Genomic DNA, 17,980 nt, shown 5'->3' on the forward strand with positions numbered 1-17,980 from the left:
ATATTTTCGTCCTATGGCGAGGAGACTATAATTCCTTACACAAAGCAGTCACTGATCTCAACCTGATTAACAACCGCATTCAATTTACATCTGAAATGAGTCAACAATCAATCACCTTCCTGGATGTGAGAGTGACAAGGTCTCAAGATCACCTAGAGACTGATCTTTACAGAAAAACAACCGACAAAAACAACATTTTGTACTACAGTTCTTTTCACCAAAAACCATTGAAAAATCATCTGCCATTTTCGCAATTATTACGTGTGAAACGTATCACATCTGACACCACCAAGTATGAGGAACAAGCCACCAATATGTTGGAACGCTTTGCAAAGAGAGGATATCCACGACCCATCTTGGTTCATGCAAAAGAACGCTGTGACAGTATCACACGGCAGGAAGCCCTAATCACTAAACCCAAGGACAACAAAAATAGACCGGTGGTCGTATCTAAATATTCTGAGTCGTCAAGGGCATACAAAACTGCCATTTTGAAACATTGGCCCATTATCTGTCGAGAACAGGATTTCAACGGTATTTTCAGTGAGCAACCACTGTTTGCCTACAAAAGAGGCAACAACCTCAAGGAACTCATAAAGAAACCCAAACCTACATCGATGATTAAATACAAAGGCAACCAACCTTGCCTTAACTGTCAAAATTGTAACAACATGATCAAAGGTCCGGTGATTAAACATCCTATGAAAGGAACTGACATCAAATTGAAATTGAATGCCACTTGTGACACTGAGAATGTGGTATATATTGTAAAATGCCCCTGCGGGCTGATATATACTGGAAAAACCACACGCAAATTGAAACAGAGAATAAATGAACATAAGAGCAATATAAGAACTGTCAATATGAAATCTAACCTGGCTATGCATTTCAAGGACAGCAGACACAACATTAGTCAGCTTAGGTTTGCTGCAGTGGAGGTGGTCAATAAGCGTGACGACAGAGACAATAACAATTTTTTATTACAGCGTGAAAACCATTGGATCAAATTCCTTCAATCAATGAAACCTTCTGGTCTTAATGATCGGATGGAATTTCAATGTTACCTATAGGAGTCTCCTTCTATTTCTGTGTAAATATCGTTATGAGATGTATAGATTTTCTTTATCTGTCTATTGGTACACCATCATGCAATCACTTTAATCTTCTTCTCTCCTAATTCTATGCACTTCTTTATTCCGTTTTTTACTTCCTCTTATTGTCAACTATTCGTTGTATAGATCTGTTGTATCTGTTCATTGTTACACCATCATGCAATCACTATAATCTCTTCATCTCCAATCTTATGCACTTCTACATTCCGTTTTTCACTTTTTGTATTGCCAACTAACTGTTAGTTTATTTTTTGCATTTGTCCTCGGGTTTCCGGTTCACCACTCTAACATGGCCGCCTATACACAGTCCTCTTTTTATGCACACCGCTTGCTTTTTATCCACTTCCGCACACATTGAACGCTTGTTGCACACTACATGGCGAAGAGCGCACTGGTTAGACGCGCAATCTTGCTTCGAATTTCTTGTAAGTGCCTATACTTGATTATTTACGTTTTCTACTTGGGCTATCACACGTAGACTTCTTTATCACGGAGACTATCTTTCATTCACGGTGACCGCTTTAGACGCGTTTCTTTCTCGCTTTCAATTTCTCGCAAATGCCAACACTTTATTATTTGCGTTTTTAACTTGGGCTATAACGCGTAGTTTTTTTATCACTGAGACTATCTTCCGTTCACGGTGACCGCTTTATCTTTCTCTCTTCATCGAACTCATTTGGTTTAGCGTCTTATGTACACCGCAAGCTGGGCTTGTTTTATCTGTTTTGCACGAGTGTGGACAGTGGGATTTACTTCATTTAGTACACGTTTTTGGGCTTACGCTACATTCACTAATCAGTACCATAGATAAAATACATGCATAACCGTTAGAACATGATTTGATTTGTTGAAACTTGCTACCCGGTGAATTATACTTAGATTGCCTCATTTCCATTTTGTTTAGGATTCCCCTGACGAAGGACCATGTGTCCGAAATGCATTGGGATACTATCACCAGATATTGATTTTGGATACACATATACTATGGAACTTCATGGATATTGATGAAATTCATGTGAATTAAACATGAGATAAATTCAACAATTTTGGTTCAATTTTTTGGCGACATTTGGATTACATGATATAGAAACATTGTTTGTTTCTCCAAGGTTGTGCTCAGGGAGTTGACATCTACGCTAGGTGTCACTAACCACTCTTTAAAATGATGTCGCTTCCTCGTTTTCTCTATGCCCTTCAAAATACTCTTGATATCGTTCCAGCAAAGTATTTTTGCGAATTGAAGGGTTTGCAACGGAAGTTGTTGTGGGATGGTAGACCGCGTATAGCGTTGGCTAAATAAACACTCCCATGATATGATGGGGGGATTGCTCTCCCTGATATTAAAAGACATTATTGTGCATCGCAGTTGGGGGCTATTAATCATGGTACGTACGGGCCTGTGTCTGATCCCCGCTATGACATGGATAGATGGATACTTCCTGGAGGCAATTACAACAGAGCGTTGTATACTAGGTCTGTGGAGAAGAGTTTGACTGGGCCGACTAGAACGGCAGTGCGGATATGGCATGATGCTACTAGCTCGCTTGGATGGAATGACCGTTTGACATTAGCGACCCCGCTTTTCGGCTCTGAGAGGTTCGGCAGACTGTGGAATACAAAGGGTTTTGACAAATGGGATCTTATTGGCATTTCCACAGTAGGCGACCTCTGGGTGAAGGGAAAGTTTAAATCATTTGTAGATTTACAGACTGAATACGAATTGGGAGAGACAGAATACTTTCGATATGCACAGGTTCGTCATGCACTGACATCGGTTTTCCTGGAGGGGGTGGAGATACCAGAGACAACCCCATTGGAGGAACGTATATTGGATGGTTATATGCCTGATAGTACCATTTCCCTTGTCTATAAGAAGCTGATCAATCATAGAGCGGACCTTTTGACACAACTACGGGATAAATGGACCCGAGACGGCCTAGAACTTGATGACGAGGACTGTCAATCGGCGATCTCCTCAGCAAAGGAGGTCGCGATTCCAGCACGATTGAGATTGGTTCAGCTTGAAATACTACACTGAGTTTATGTCACGGGTCCCTGTTTGGTCCGAATGGGTTTCACGACGGAAAGTCTGTGTCAGCAGGGATGTGGTCATTTGGGGACGTTTCTCCGTATCATATGGGAATGTCTATATGTGGTTGAATATTGGGGCAGAGTCCACGCAGTGATGCAGGAAGTGACAGGGGTGGCTCTATTGCCATAAGCTAGGCGATGTTTGTTGAATGTCTGGGAGCCGACTGATCTCAATACGGCACAAACTCAGTGGGTGACTTTGGGGGCCATGATTGCTAAACAGAACAAAGCACAGCAGTGGGGGTCCCAGAGGCCACCCGCTATTGAGGTGTGGATAGAAAACATGGATTGGTGCATGTTTCGGGAAGAAACTGTGTATTTGGCTCGGGCCGCCCAAGGAAATTGAATAATGTATGGGGCCCGTGGAATCGATACAGGGGGAACATATGTGTACCACCTGCGACTGCAACCTTTGATGTCCCACTTTCCCCCTGACCCCCCATTATTGACGCTGACGTTGTATCTCTTCAGTACCCTATCCTCCTCTCCCCTGCCCCCATTCAGTTCATCACTAATTGTATCATATGTTGATATTTTGGACAACCCTCGTATGTTCTATGCACTCCTGTATTCTGTGGTTGCCTTGCTTTAATAAAAAGAAATATAAAAAAACAAGGTAATTACAGATTAAGAAATACACTTGCCTGTTTTTGCAGCAAAGGTTGCCATGTTGAGCCTCAGGCCAACCAGGAAATCAGCCATGTGCTCCAGGACGCTGCCATAATGACACTGGTAACATAGAATTACAAGAGGTAAACACACCAACACAAGGTAACACAGCAAATGGAACTAATGAAACATGATAGGAGGGACTGTGTGGACCAAAGAGAGAAATCAAAACAAACATGAAGGATGAATGCAAGTGTGAACTGGTATGTAAATGGAGAGAGGCAATGCAACAAATAGCACACAGACGTGAATTTGTGACTTTATGTAGTTCAGGGTCTAGTGTTCCTGATCTCCTAAGTTTCCAGTGACCAGTATTCCACAGTTTCCAGCTCCCAAGAAGGCTCTACTAACTCTGATTGCCCTGAATTCTGCCAGCATGCTATGTATTGGAGATATACGGGTTGCTGACATACCCATGGGACCACTTAAAATCCCATATAAATCACACATGTACTCTAAATGTAGAATGGTAGAAGTAACCAGCTCTTCTATTGGGCTCTGAATCGAGCCCTAGAGCTTAAAGGTATTGATGCTTTTGCACAGGCACATGCTTTCTCAAGTACTCTCTGGACTTGTCGATACACCCACAGCGAGATCATTTCCAGACTCCCTGGATCCTCTGGAAGATAGGTAGGGTAGTTAAAAGCTCCTTTGAACCTCTTAATTTTAATGTATAATTCAGTGTTTAGTCACATCTCAGGTGCCTTGACACCACTGTGTGTGAGGCACCCTGAGTAGAACCTCAGCTCTTGTAAGTAAGCTCTTAGGTCTTTATTCATGAGAGAACACGACAAAGAACACTCACATCATAAATCAGAGGTACCCTGATTATACGAAGGGGCCTGATTGGAACCCATTTTACTTCCTGCTTTCTTAATTGTTAGTCATTCCAACGTCATTTTTCATGTTAAGGGATACATTAAATTAAAAACCATACAGAATGGGAGTTGGAGGAGGTGGCTTGTGTGTGAAAGTGAAACGAATTACCCAACAAAGACTATTGGTAGACGATTTCAGGGTAAAGCTTTGTGGCTCAGCTTGTCTTAAGTATCATGTTCACCTGGAACAATGAAAGTTCAAGCAACAGAAGCAAAGACATATATTGCTTCATATTGGTTAAAAAAAATATTTTTGGCTTTAAAATACTGAAACCTGATGGCTTTGGGGCCTATTGACAAACTGCATTTTGTTGTTTGTTTATTAGTGGTACAATAGTATTACTCACTTACTATGGAATGCTATTCACTAACCTATGGGCAAATGTTTACGCCTCCTCCTCTTCTGTGTTTTCTGTATGGAGATCTCTACCCCACCTGCAGAGATCCCTGCACACATACTCTTAGGTTTTAATGGTAAATGTGGGACAGACGGGAGAAATGTCTGGATAATGGGAAATGCTTACTACTAAATGGGAAGGGATTAAGGAGGAGGCATCCATCTACCCACAAACGAGTAAGCCCATCCCTAAAGAATAAAAGACAGGTACAAATGTACTCAAGTTCAGACCTGAAAAAGTACAGCACCACCCATGTCCAATCACAGGTACTGCAAATCCCTCACATAGAAGATAATGGATGTGGGATCTTACAATGAAACCACACAGGAAGTAATGTTAAAATGGATAATTTATTTTAACTTTAAAAAAAATGTTCACTTAATTTAATATTGTAAAAAGCTAATATATATAAAACATATATATGATTATATTGCAAAATATTTTAATAATCATTTTAGTTTAAAAAATAAATGTAACTTTATTTAAAAAATAATAAAAATTTTGAAATTAACTTTTAGTACCTGTAAATTCTTAACTGTGAATAGAAACATTTTGCCTAAGGTGTGTATTCTTTCTAATGCATCTTTATTAAATAATTTTCATTTATTATATAAAAAAACGGAAAGAAAAAACACTGACAAAGTAAAGTACTGGCCCACCAGCACTGCCACTGAATGCACTTCTTTTTAGGAAGATGTGAACACGTGAGCTGACAAAATGCCTCCACCCACAGGGCCATAGAGCCAATGATTGAAGCAGCTGCGGCTCCTCGAGCGAGTGCTGCGGACGGTGGGGCGGGGGAGGGGCAGGGTATGGGGGCAGTAAACTCCTGCATACGGCCGAACAGAGATAAGTACATAAATAAATAAATAAAACTAATTACACTGCACGCGCTACATCGCCAAATGCAATGCAGCGCGCGCGCCCAATGTAATTAGTTTTATTTATTTATTTATGTACTTAACTCCGTTCGGCCATATGCCGGAGTTTACTACCCCCCACACTGCCTCTCCCCCACACCACCCCACAGCACTCCCTCGAGGAGCCGCGACTGGACTGAAGTAGGCTGCTGACCCATTACCCCATGATATAAGCTGTGGTGGGTGGAATCAAAATGTTAATGATAGTTGAACACATTAATGAACAAAGAGGACTGACCTAAAGCCTCTCAATGGATTTCCAAATGTATATATTTTTCATTTATGATTTTTTGTATTATATGTGGCTGAAAATATAGCAAGATGTGTTTCTATGCCAGACTTACAAGTGGGGCTATCACTTACATAGTTTAGTTCTCCAGTTTTTTTTTCAAGAAAAATAATAACTTGTGTTCCTCCTTACTTTGTGTGTACATGGTGCCTCCATGACTGGTGAAACAGTAAATGGAGTAATTATTTTCACTGTAAAACTGTATTCTGCTCATCTTTATATAGCTTATATTTGCTCTCCCTGGTTTTCAGGTGGAGGCGATCCTTCTTATACAGCCTTCTGTTTGGTGTTCCAGTCATAGCTTTTATGATTTACATGTTGTTTGAAACTGGTGACGACCACCAAACCATGGTGTTGGAGCAGAATATAATTCCTGGGTTATCCATCCTCAACTTTATCTATCTAATTCTCTGCTCCTTTGTCCAGGTGAGCATTTAGTAAGCTTTTGTATTTTCTCAATTTATTTCCTTAATTTTATTTGTTTACAAATGTTAATTCCCGTTTGTAAGAAATGGGGGTTACCCAAATCTCCAACGGGGTAGCATGGCATCAAGCGGGCAGGCCAAACTTCGAGGACATGTGAAGCATTCACGCAGTACCCACAGACGACACACCAGGCACACCACAAAAGAGACGCAACTCCACCTTTGGTTGGAAAAGAAGAAGTTTAGTAATATCTCCAACCTGTAAGGTAAAAAGGAAGAATACACTGGTAATCACAACAAGGCGCCAACTGGCACCCGAGCCAAGTACTTCAGTGGGGGATTATTTACATGGGACAAAAAGGGTTGAGTTCAAAGTCCATGCTGAAAGGAAAAAGGATGGTTAATTAAACACTAGACCTGGGGCCAATCTGGCGGGGCCAACTCAGGCTCTCATCCTTAGGAGGTTGTAATTGCAAAATCCATCATTATGCATAAATACACCTCATGCGTAGTAACGCCAATCCCCACCCCTGTAAGGGAAGAACAACAGAGCATCACAGCACATACTAGACAGGAGCACCTGTAAGAAATCAGTACAGCAGGCTCATTAAAACGGGGCATAAACAGGGGCCTGGAATAACTCATCAGGCCAGCATAGAGGCACACCTGCAATAGAAGGGCACGAAAGCATACCATCACCCATCATGTGTAACACAACAGTATACCTGGACCTCAATAACCTTAGTGTAGGCATAACCTTAGCATATTCTCATCAGCAGGGTAATCAGCCTACAATTCAAACTAGGCACAGAAGCGCACCACACCTTGACAGGTAACATGGAAATGCTGCGTTACCATAGGGCAACCAGCATCCTATTTAGGAATAAACATGGCAATTAACCATTGCAGGTCCCAGGGTTAAACAAGCCACTAACAACCAGGCTAAATTACCCCAACCCTTCACTCCACAGTGTCTAACACCTAGCCAGGGGTTAACTTGTCCCTGTACCAGTCCAAGGGGGGGGGGGGGGGGGGGGGGGTTTCAGTAATGTCCCGGTCTGGTTTAGAGGCTTAAAAGGGGACCCATAGGGCCAGCGAGGCTCAGAAACAGTTCCCAGGGGCGAGCACTAGTCCAGGGGTGAGCACCGACCCTGTGCCCCGACTTCCACACAGGTTAACCAAGTCCTCACTCACCGGGCTCTCCTCGATGGCTCCTGCGGGGTTTAATAGGTCCTGCGGGGCGTCCTTTGGGGTCTCCTCTGCAGGGGGGGGTCACCAGGCACCGACAATGTGCCTCGAGTCGCAGGACTCCTTTCCAGAGGAGGGGGCAGGCACCGGCAATGTGCCTCGAGGCCCCTCCTCTCTGCGGCAACACTCGGGCCCCTCCTCCTCTTGGGGGCCTGGGGGGGCCACTATACTTCTGGGCAGCCACACTCGCCTCACCCGGTCCTCCTTTCCTCACAGGGGCCCGGGGTTACAATACAATCTCAGAGAGGCCTCAGGGGACACACGCAGTGTCTCGGCACACGTGGGGGGAAGCCTGCCTGGCTTTCCTCCCACCTCGCACGGCTCCCGCAGGACTCTCTGGGCTCCCTTCTCCGGTCGCCTCTAGTCGGGAGGCGGGGCTGGCACCGACAGTGTGCCCCGGCCCCGCCTTCTTCACCGGCCCCTCGCGTGGGGCTCAGACCGGCGGGGTGGCCTCCCGCTCTGGTCGCTTCTCTCGGGGCTCCCTCCTTGGCACGGGGGCCCCGCAACGGAGCTTCACCCGGTCCCCCCTCCTACCTCACGGGGACCCGGGGCTTGGATTCAGCTTCTCCGGGCCTTCCCGGCCGACAGCCAATCCCTGCGCGGCCTTCAGAGGTCACGGCCGCGCAGGCCAATCCGTGTGCGGCGGGGGCGGGCCGATGACGCGGCCTAGCCCCCCGTCACGTGATGCGGGAGTCGGCGGCCTCAGGGCTGAGCGCGGCCCTTCCTTCACTTCGGCGGCCCTCTCCTGGTACCGGGGGCCGCCGCAACGATCCCCACAGCAGTGGGGGGAATCCCCATGACAGCGCTGGGCCGCGGCGGTGATTTTCGGCGCTGCCACACAGCGCGAGGCCAGGACAAGGGGTAGGCTCCCTTTTACTATTTATTAAGCAGATAGCAAGCGCGCCACAACGAGGGTAGGCTCCTCCAGCGCTATTTCCCCTCACAGGCTCCTCAGCACTATGGCGCTATTCACAGCGCACTGCTTGTAAGGCAGTCCAGGGGCCGGGCGACTGAGGCAGGTCAGCAAGACACAGTTCCTCGGGGGCACAATCCTCCCCGGGCAGCTCCTCCCAGTCCAGCGCTTCCACAGGGGCCACAACTTCCCAAGGGGGGCGGACAGTCCCAGTACAGAAGTTCCTCAGGGGCACACTCCTCACCTCCTGGGCGCTTCTTCACACAGCGCTGGCGTGGTACCCGGTCCAAACAACGTCAGTGACCTGGGTAGGGGCCCTCCCTTGTCAGGGGCCCATGGGGACAGCAGCGGGGGGGTTTATAGGGGTGCAGGGCCCAGCTCACAGGCCCATGTGGCGGTAGCACCTCATAGCAGGTCCCCTCCCTTCTTTGTCCCAGCGCTGACTGACTCTCTGGTGACACTTCTCCCTATTTATACCCTCCTCCCAGGCAGTGCCAGGACCTTCTAGAATGTTGGCACATCTAGCCTAAACTGGTTCTAGGGGAGGGGGTGAGCACCCTGGGTGCCAGGCTTTCCCTCCAAAAGCTAGGGGTAGTGGGTAATATTATCTAGACCACTGACCTAACGCAGTCAGGTGGCACTACCCAGGGCCATGGCATCCATTTTAAGAACACAGTACATTTTAGTCAGGTACATTTTTAAAATGGGGATTGTTTTCTGCACACCATTTAGTAACATTTAATTTTACAATAGGGCAACTCTTACCACACATGGTCCATACACATTTAATACCATGGGGGAGTCATTCAAATTAGGGGGGCAAAAAGCGAAAAATTTTGGGGGAAAAAGGCCAAGTCCAACACAACTCCCCCCCAGCCAAAAGCCAGGGTAGACTGATCAATGCCTTGATGGGCTTCCCTGCTTGGGGCGGAAAAAGGTGGACGCAGGCCTGCAACTACAGGAGCACCTGCAGTTTCTCCTCCATTCTGGAACCCAATGGTTCTCTCTCGCAACCCTCCCTTCACTAACAAAACCACCCCACGTGTGTTCCCTAGTGGGATGTTTCTCCTTCCTAGAGTGGGAGGCTCTAGCCTCAGGCTTGTAATTCTCTTGAACCACTCTCCTCTCTCCAAATTGCCACTGGTCCACCCATCTGGGGTCTACACCCTCAGACTGACCAGCCCTTAGGGGCGAGGCTCTCCTCCCCCTACTTCTCCTCCTAGGGTTCCTCCATCTCCTACGCCTGGGGACACCCTCACACAACTCTCTCCCCAACCTGGAGTTGAAACCCACAGGCTGAACCGGTGACAGGGGCGAGTCCTCCCTCTCCCTGCAACCCCTCCCAGAGTTCCACACCCTCCTACCCGGAGAAGTACCCCTGGGAGTCACTTCCGGGGGGACTCTGGTTGCAGATGTCCCTCCCACCAGGGCAGGCAACTCCTGTCCCTGGCCACCCAACCCAGGATCTGCGCCCTGTGGCTGAGGCGGTGACAGAGAAGAGACCTTCCTCCCTCTGCACCCCCTCCCAGAGTTCCGCACCCTCCCACTGGGAGTGGTACCCCTGGGAGTCAATTTGGTAGGGACCTGCATTACAGGAACCCCACCCTCCAGGTCAGGCAACCCCTGAACCTGGAACCCCAGTCCAGGATCTAAACCCTGTGACTGGTCAGACCCCCGAACCACTGGAGCTCTGATTATTGATGCTCCGGGTTCTCCTGACATAAGGGGATCCCTCCCTCTGGATGACACATCGGGGCAGCCTAGCCTCCCAAGCTGGGGTTCTCTTAAAGAACACTCCAGGCCCGGTGGCCGCAGCTGGGGCACCTTGGGACACCTCCCTGTCTCACTCCCTTCAGCCTTCCCAGACGCTCTGGCACTTACCCAGAGGTCTGCCTCCCGTGCAAGTTCCCTGGGGTCTGAGAACCCGCACTGCAACAGATGGTGACGCAGTCTTGGGAAACAACTCCTCAGCATGTGCTCCCGGATAACGGCATGGCACAGCCCTTCCCAATCCTCCACTGCTCTCCTCACCACCCAATCCTCCAGTACAGTCCAACACTCCTCCTCGAACTCTCCCCAGGACTGATGGGACAGCTTTCCCCTGCCCCTGAACACTAACCCGTCCTACTCCTCCGGGGAATCAGGCACAGTCTCCTGGGCTTCGGGAGTGGGACTCCACTGGATCCCACCCTCCTTGGTGAATCCAGACTCCTGAAACCACTCTCAGGGGACAACCTACCCACCTGAGCTGATCTCTCTCTTGCAAAGGCCCTCTCCGCCTCCGCCATCCTCTCCAGCGCTAGGACTTTTTCGGTCTCTAGTCGCTGCTCTTCTACCCTCAGCTGCGCTAAGCCCTCGGCATGCCTGAGCTTTGCCAGCGCCAGCTGATACTCCCTCTCTTCTCTCCTATCTACCCACTCTTCTGGGGACAGGGAAAGGGATGGGGCAGTGCCCCCGGGACTGGACCCAGTGCGAGACTCCCTATCTTCGGTGTCCTCCACAGCTACTGGCATCTCCGCCCTCTCAAATTCTTCCTCCTCCTCATCGGAGTAATTACCTCCCAGGGTTCTGGATGGGGAGCCCTCTCTCTGGTCTCTAACCCACTGACCCTTTAAAACCTCGGGGGGGTAGTCAGACAAGTCCCCATCAATCTCTAAGGGCTCTCCCCTCTTGAGGGCCTCATAGAGAAACAAATTCCTCCTAATGTTCCCTACTGGGGGTATCCCTCTCTCCAGGAGGAAGTCTATCACCTCCTGTTCCGTGTACTCCATCAGTTCCACTTCCTGGTAAATCAACCCCATCGTGGCGAGGTACACCCGGGACACACCCTCCCAGTGGAACAAGGGGACAGTTCAGAACACTCTTCAGGAGGAAGCAATCAAAAACAATATTCAGCCAAACAGCAATAATCCCCACAACAAGGCTCGGATTACATCCAAAGCTCTATTTGCAGTGTAACCCGTGGCCGCTGTGGTACTGCGCAAACACAAGTCCTATCCCACCACTGCCACCAATGTAAGAAATGGGGGTTACCCAAATCTCCAACGGGGTAGCATGGCATCAAGCGGGCAGGCCAAACTTCGAGGACATGTGAAGCATTCACGCAGTACCCACAGACGACACACCAGGCACACCACAAAAGAGACGCAACTCCACCTTTGGTTGGAAAAGAAGAAGTTTAGTAATATCTCCAACCTGTAAGGTAAAAAGGAAGAATACACTGGTAATCACAACAAGGCGCCAACTGGCACCCGAGCCAAGTACTTCAGTGGGGGATTATTTACATGGGACAAAAAGGGTTGAGTTCAAAGTCCATGCTGAAAGGAAAAAGGATGGTTAATTAAACACTAGACCTGGGGCCAATCTGGCGGGGCCAACTCAGGCTCTCATCCTTAGGAGGTTGTAATTGCAAAATCCATCATTATGCATAAATACACCTCATGCGTAGTAACGCCAATCCCCACCCCTGTAAGGGAAGAACAACAGAGCATCACAGCACATACTAGACAGGAGCACCTGTAAGAAATCAGTACGGCAGGCTCATTAACACGGGGCATAAACAGGGGCCTGGAATAACTCATCAGGCCAGCATAGAGGCACACCTGCAATAGAAGGGCACGAAAGCATACCATCACCCATCATGTGTAACACAACAGTATACCTGGACCTCAATAACCTTAGTGTAGGCATAACCTTAGCATATTCTCATCAGCAGGGTAATCAGCCTACAATTCAAACTAGGCACGGAAGCGCACCACACCTTGACAGGTAACATGGAAATGCTGCGTTACCATAGGGCAACCAGCATCCTATTTAGGAATAAACATGGCAATTAACCATTGCAGGTCCCAGGGTTAAACAAGCCACTAACAACCAGGCTAAATTACCCCAACCCTTCACTCCACAGTGTCTAACACCTAGCCAGGGGTTAACTTGTCCCTGTACCAGTCCAGGGGGGGGGGGTTCAGTAATGTCCCGGTCTGGTTTAGAGGCTTAAAAGGGGACCCATAGGGCCAGCGAGGCTCAGAAACAGTTCCCAGGGGCGAGCACTAGTCCAGGGGTGAGCACCGACCCTGTGCCCCGACTTCCACACAGGTTAACCAAGTCCCCACTCACCGGGCTCTCCTCGATGGCTCCTGCGGGGTTCAATAGGTCCTGCGGGGCGTCCTTTGGGGTCTCCTCTGCAGGGGGGGGGGTCACCAGGCACCGACAATGTGCCTCGAGTCGCAGGACTCCTTTCCAGAGGAGGGGGCAGGCACCGGCAATGTGCCTCGAGGCCCCTCCTCTCTGCGGCAACACTCGGGCCCCTCCTCCTCTTGGGGGCCTGGGGGGGCCACTATACTTCTGGGCAGCCACACTCGCCTCACCCGGGTCTCCTTTCCTCACAGGGGCCCGGGGTTACAATACAATCTCAGAGAGGCCTCAGGGGACACACGCAGTGTCTCGGCACACGTGGGGGGAAGCCTGCCTGGCTTTCCTCCCACCTCGCACGGCTCCCGCAGTACTTTCTGGGCTCCCTTCTCCGGTCGCCTCTAGTCAGGAGGCGGGGCTGGCACCGACAGTGTGCCCCGGCCCCGCCTTCTTCACCGGCCCCTCGCGTGGGGCTCAGACCGGCGGGGTGGCCTCCCGCTCCGGTCGCTTCTCTCGGGGCTCCCTCCTTGGCACGGGGGCCCCGCAACGGAGCTTCACCCGGGTCCCCCTCCTACCTCACGGGGACCTGGGGCTTGGATTCAGCTTCTCCGGGCCTTCCCGGCCGACAGCCAATCCCTGCGCGGCCTTCAGAGGTCACGGCCGCGCAGGCCAATCCGTGTGCGGCGGGGGCGGGCCGATGACGCGGCCTAGCCCCCCGTCACGTTATGCGGGAGTCGGCGGCCTCAGGGCTGAGCGCGGCCCTTCCTTCACTTCGGCGGCCCTCTCCTGGTACCGGGGGCCGCCGCAACGATCCCCACAGCAGTGGGGGGAATCCCCATGACAGCGCCGGGCCGCAGCGGTGATTTTCGGCGCTGCCACACAGCGCGAGGCCAGGACAAGGGGTAGGCTCCCTTTCACTATTTATTAAACAGATAGCAAGCGCGCCACAACAAGGGTAGGCTCCTCCAGCGCTATTTCCCCTCACAGTCTCCTCAGCACTATGGCGCTATTCACAGCGCACTGCTTGTAAGGCAGTCCAGGGGCCGGGCGACTGAGGCAGGTCAGCAAGACACAGTTCCTCGGGGGCACAATCCTCCACGGGCAGCTCCTCCCAGTCCAGCGCTTCCACAGGGGCCACAACTTCCCAAGGGGGGCGGACAGTCCCAGTACAGAAGTTCCTCAGGGGCACACTCCTCACCTCCTGGGCGCTTCTTCACACAGCGCTGGCGTGGTACCCGGTCCAAACAACGTCAGTGACCTGGGTAGGGGCCCTCCCTTGTCAGGGGCCCATGGGGACAGCAGCGGGGAGGTTTATAGGGGTGCAGGGCCCAGCTCACAGGCCCATGTGGCGGTAGCACCTCACAGCAGGTCCCCTCCCTTCTTTGTCCCAGCGCTGACTGACTCTCTGGTGACACTTCTCCCTATTTATACCCTCCTCCCAGGCAGTGCCAGGACCTTCTAGAATGTTGGCACATCTAGCCTAAACTGGTTCTAGGGGAGGGGGTGAGCACCCTGGGTGCCAGGCTTTCCCTCCAAAAGCTAGGGGTAGTGGGTAATATTATCTAGACCGCTGACCTAACGCAGTCAGGTGGCACTACCCAGGGCCATGGCATCCATTTTAAGAACACAGTACATTTTAGTCAGGTACATTTTTAAAATGGGGATTGTTTTCTGCACACCATTTAGTAACATTTAATTTTACAATAGGGCAACTCTTACCACACATGGTCCATACACATTTAATACCATGGGGGAGTCATTCAAATTAGGGGGGCAAAAAGCGAAAAATTTTGGGGGAAAAAGGCCAAGTCCAACACCGTTTTCTTCTTCATGGAGGATAGATTTTCCACCACAACATTTCCAACAAATTAAAGAGGTGCAGTATGGAGATAGACATTACACTTCTCTGTTTATACAAGTCAAACTTCAGAAATAACGCTATTTTTCTTTTTGTTTGTACATTTACGAATACAACTATATAGGTGATTTATATGAATTGATAATAAACCAGATAGAATACATAGGACACAGTAAGCTTAAATAGCATGAAGATTGCTATAGAATCCAATAGATAATATTCAGAGAAATGTTAAAATGTAGGTATGCTTCAAAACTTCAAAATACCATTATAATAATACTAGCAGCCCGTCCCGACCTTGTCCGGGAGCAACAGGCAGCTTCCCCACCCCCCACCCGCCCCTACATTGTCCAACAGGCCGGGCCCCTGCCCGGCCCGTCCCCCGCCTTCCCCGACCCGAACCACTTCTCAATGGACTTGTGTACAACATATCTCTCTGGAGAAAACTCCCACTTTTGTTGCTAGGCAGGGCAAATCTTTAAAAAGTAACCATTCTCCCGCTATGCATATTTCAGAGTGGCCTGACCGCATGACTACAACAGCCCATCCCCCGCCCGGCCCGTCCCCCGCCTGCCCCGACCCCCCCCAGCCCCGACATGGGTCCCCTTACCTCCGCTGGCGCTCCTCCCACCTGTCCGCTCGCACCGCCGCTGGCCTGTCCGCTGCTCCTCACGTGACCGCTCCTCCCACGCGCCATGTCCGCCGCTCCTCCTCCGCCGGCGCTCCTCCCGCCTGTCCGCTCGCACCGCTGCTGGCCTGTCCGCTGCTCCTGACGTTACCGCTCCTCCCCTGCGCCATGTCTGCCGCTCCTCGGACGCCGCTCCTCCGCGTGCTCCTGACGTGAGCACGCACGTCGCGGCCGGCGCTACTTTGGGGGGACTACCTTTTTTTAAATATAAATATTGTAAATAACGTTTATTTTTTACATTTATATAGCCTATAACCATCTACACACCCTGACGATTTCAACAGTGTATCGGGTGTGTAGATTGGCGCCTTGGTTCCCAAGTTTACCCGCCTCAAAGCCTGGAAGTTCTTACTTTATTATAGTAGTATAGATTGGTGCCATACCTGCATGAGTGATTATCTTCTTTTTGCAGGTGAGCACAACTTTGTGCATTTCTGTTTGTTCAACTTCAAGCCTGTCGTCTTGCCTCTGTGGCTTCTAATCTCCACCTAGTTTGTGGAGGAAGATATCACCAAGCTGTCTTTAGTAGCCCAAGACCAGATGGTGGTTCTTAAAGACATGTCCTATCATATTTATTATACTGCAAGAAACCTAGAAAAATGTTCTGTTTTGATCAAAGAGTGGAAAATAAATAGCCACTTCCTTTCTTCAGTTTCCGCACTGCAAGTTAGTTCAAGGGCATTAAAGTCTCTGACTGCAGTCTCAGAAACTACATCAACAGGATCATATTTGTGAAACGTGATGAGACTTGTTCAGATGTTGGGTTACAATTAACATAAACTGGCCCTGTGTCACGCCTAGTCATAAACAGACTAAGAATATGATCACAGTAAAGATATAATTAAATCACTTTCAAATAGTGCTAAACCCCAGAAAATTTGTCACGTTCCATTAGAAGTTGTGTTAACTCACCTTGCTGTAAAGGTTGTGTATACAAGAGTATGCATCTTAAATAGAATTGCAGTTTGTCACTGTAGTTTTGAGAATTCAAGCCTTTGCACGGGTATTCATGGCAAGAGTAATGTGTTTTTGAATTTGGGTGAATAGGGGGGCTATTCTGTGATGGAAGAAGAGGTTGTGTTGTTGGAGATAGGGGATTGGCCAATGGAGCTGTTAGTGACATTGGAATGTCTGTTGAAGAGCAGGGCTGGACTGGCCGTAGTGGGAATCAGTCATTTTACTAGGTGGCCGGACGGGTGGGGGCCGATTTTGGAGGGTTAGTGGAGGCCATTTTTGTTACTGGGGGCCGGTTTTGCAGCAATGCTGCAATATCAGCCCCCTGTATCAAAAGCAGCAGCAGTGTTTCCACCAGCTCCGAATCACATTTTGCTTCAGCATTTAGCATCGGGCAGTGGGTCAGCCTACTCCAGCAACTGGTTAGCTTCACTTTGAGTGGCTGCATTTTACTTTATCATAATTAACACTATTGCACACAAGTTCCCTTCAGGGCCAGTGTTTTTGTTAGATCAAGCATCAGCGTGCATGCGCTTGCTTCAAGACCTGCTGTAATCACTCTTACCGAGTGTGATCCCGCCTGCTGTTTACCATTCGCTGACTACAGCATCCCTCATCTTTCCTGCCTCTTAATTGGTTAACACACCAGATAGATAACTTCTGTTTATACCTGAGGAGCACCGCTCAACTACAGATTAATTCTCGTTGATAAGTGGCCACCTGCGTTAATACACTGTTACCGAGTGTGATCCCGTCTGCTGCTTACCATACACTGACTGCAGCATCCCTAATCTTTTTTGCCTCCTAATTGGTTAACACACCCGATAGATCACTTCTGTTTCTACCCGAGGAGCACCTCTCAACTGCAGATGTATTTTCGTTGATAAGTGGCTGTTCGCGTTAATACAAGTTTTATTTCTTTTACGCCACCATGTAAACATATATATGCATTATTCAGGTGCAGAGTACTCACTATTTCAGCACATATATTTCAGTAAACAGGTTGTAAAAAACATTGTGCAGGATGTTTTCAGGAAAATGTAACCATTTTACAATAAGTTTAACGTTTTGTGCATGCTAAGAATGAAATGCAATGGCGGCAGGCCCAAAAAGAGAATTTTGACTACTTCGAAAAAGAATGTTCGCAGTCTACTGAATATCACAACAGGTGAACACTGGAGGAGGTTGAGTCGCCATCAGGAGCCACATCAAACAGTTCCTTCAGGGCACAGGACGCTGCAGTGCTCTACTACTTCCACACCGCACTGGGCTGCCAACATCAAAAGTGAGTCTAGCAGGCAGCCCTCTCATCATTCTCGTGTATACCGGTTTCTTCTGTTCGCCATGCTTCCCGGTGGGCTCTATGCAGGGCTTTACGGAGTGGGAGATGCAGCAACTGGGCATTA

The 17,980-nt window shown here is 49.1% G+C and overlaps 1 protein-coding gene across 3 annotated transcripts in view; it reads left to right on the forward strand.

Moving 5' to 3' along the window:
* The window catches only part of ATP7B (ATPase copper transporting beta), a 539,299-nt gene that overhangs the window by 308,415 nt on the left and 212,904 nt on the right, over positions 1-17,980 (forward strand). For all 3 annotated transcript variants that reach the window (XM_086935040.1, XM_086935039.1, XM_086935041.1), the window contains one exon: positions 6,609-6,783. In XM_086935040.1, the coding sequence (XP_086791166.1) occupies positions 6,609-6,783 (175 nt within the window). The remainder of the gene's footprint in view (positions 1-6,608; positions 6,784-17,980) is intronic.

Source organism: Lissotriton vulgaris, chromosome 8, assembly GCF_964263255.1.
Source record: "Lissotriton vulgaris chromosome 8, aLisVul1.2, whole genome shotgun sequence".
Lineage (NCBI taxonomy): Eukaryota > Metazoa > Chordata > Amphibia > Caudata > Salamandridae > Lissotriton > Lissotriton vulgaris.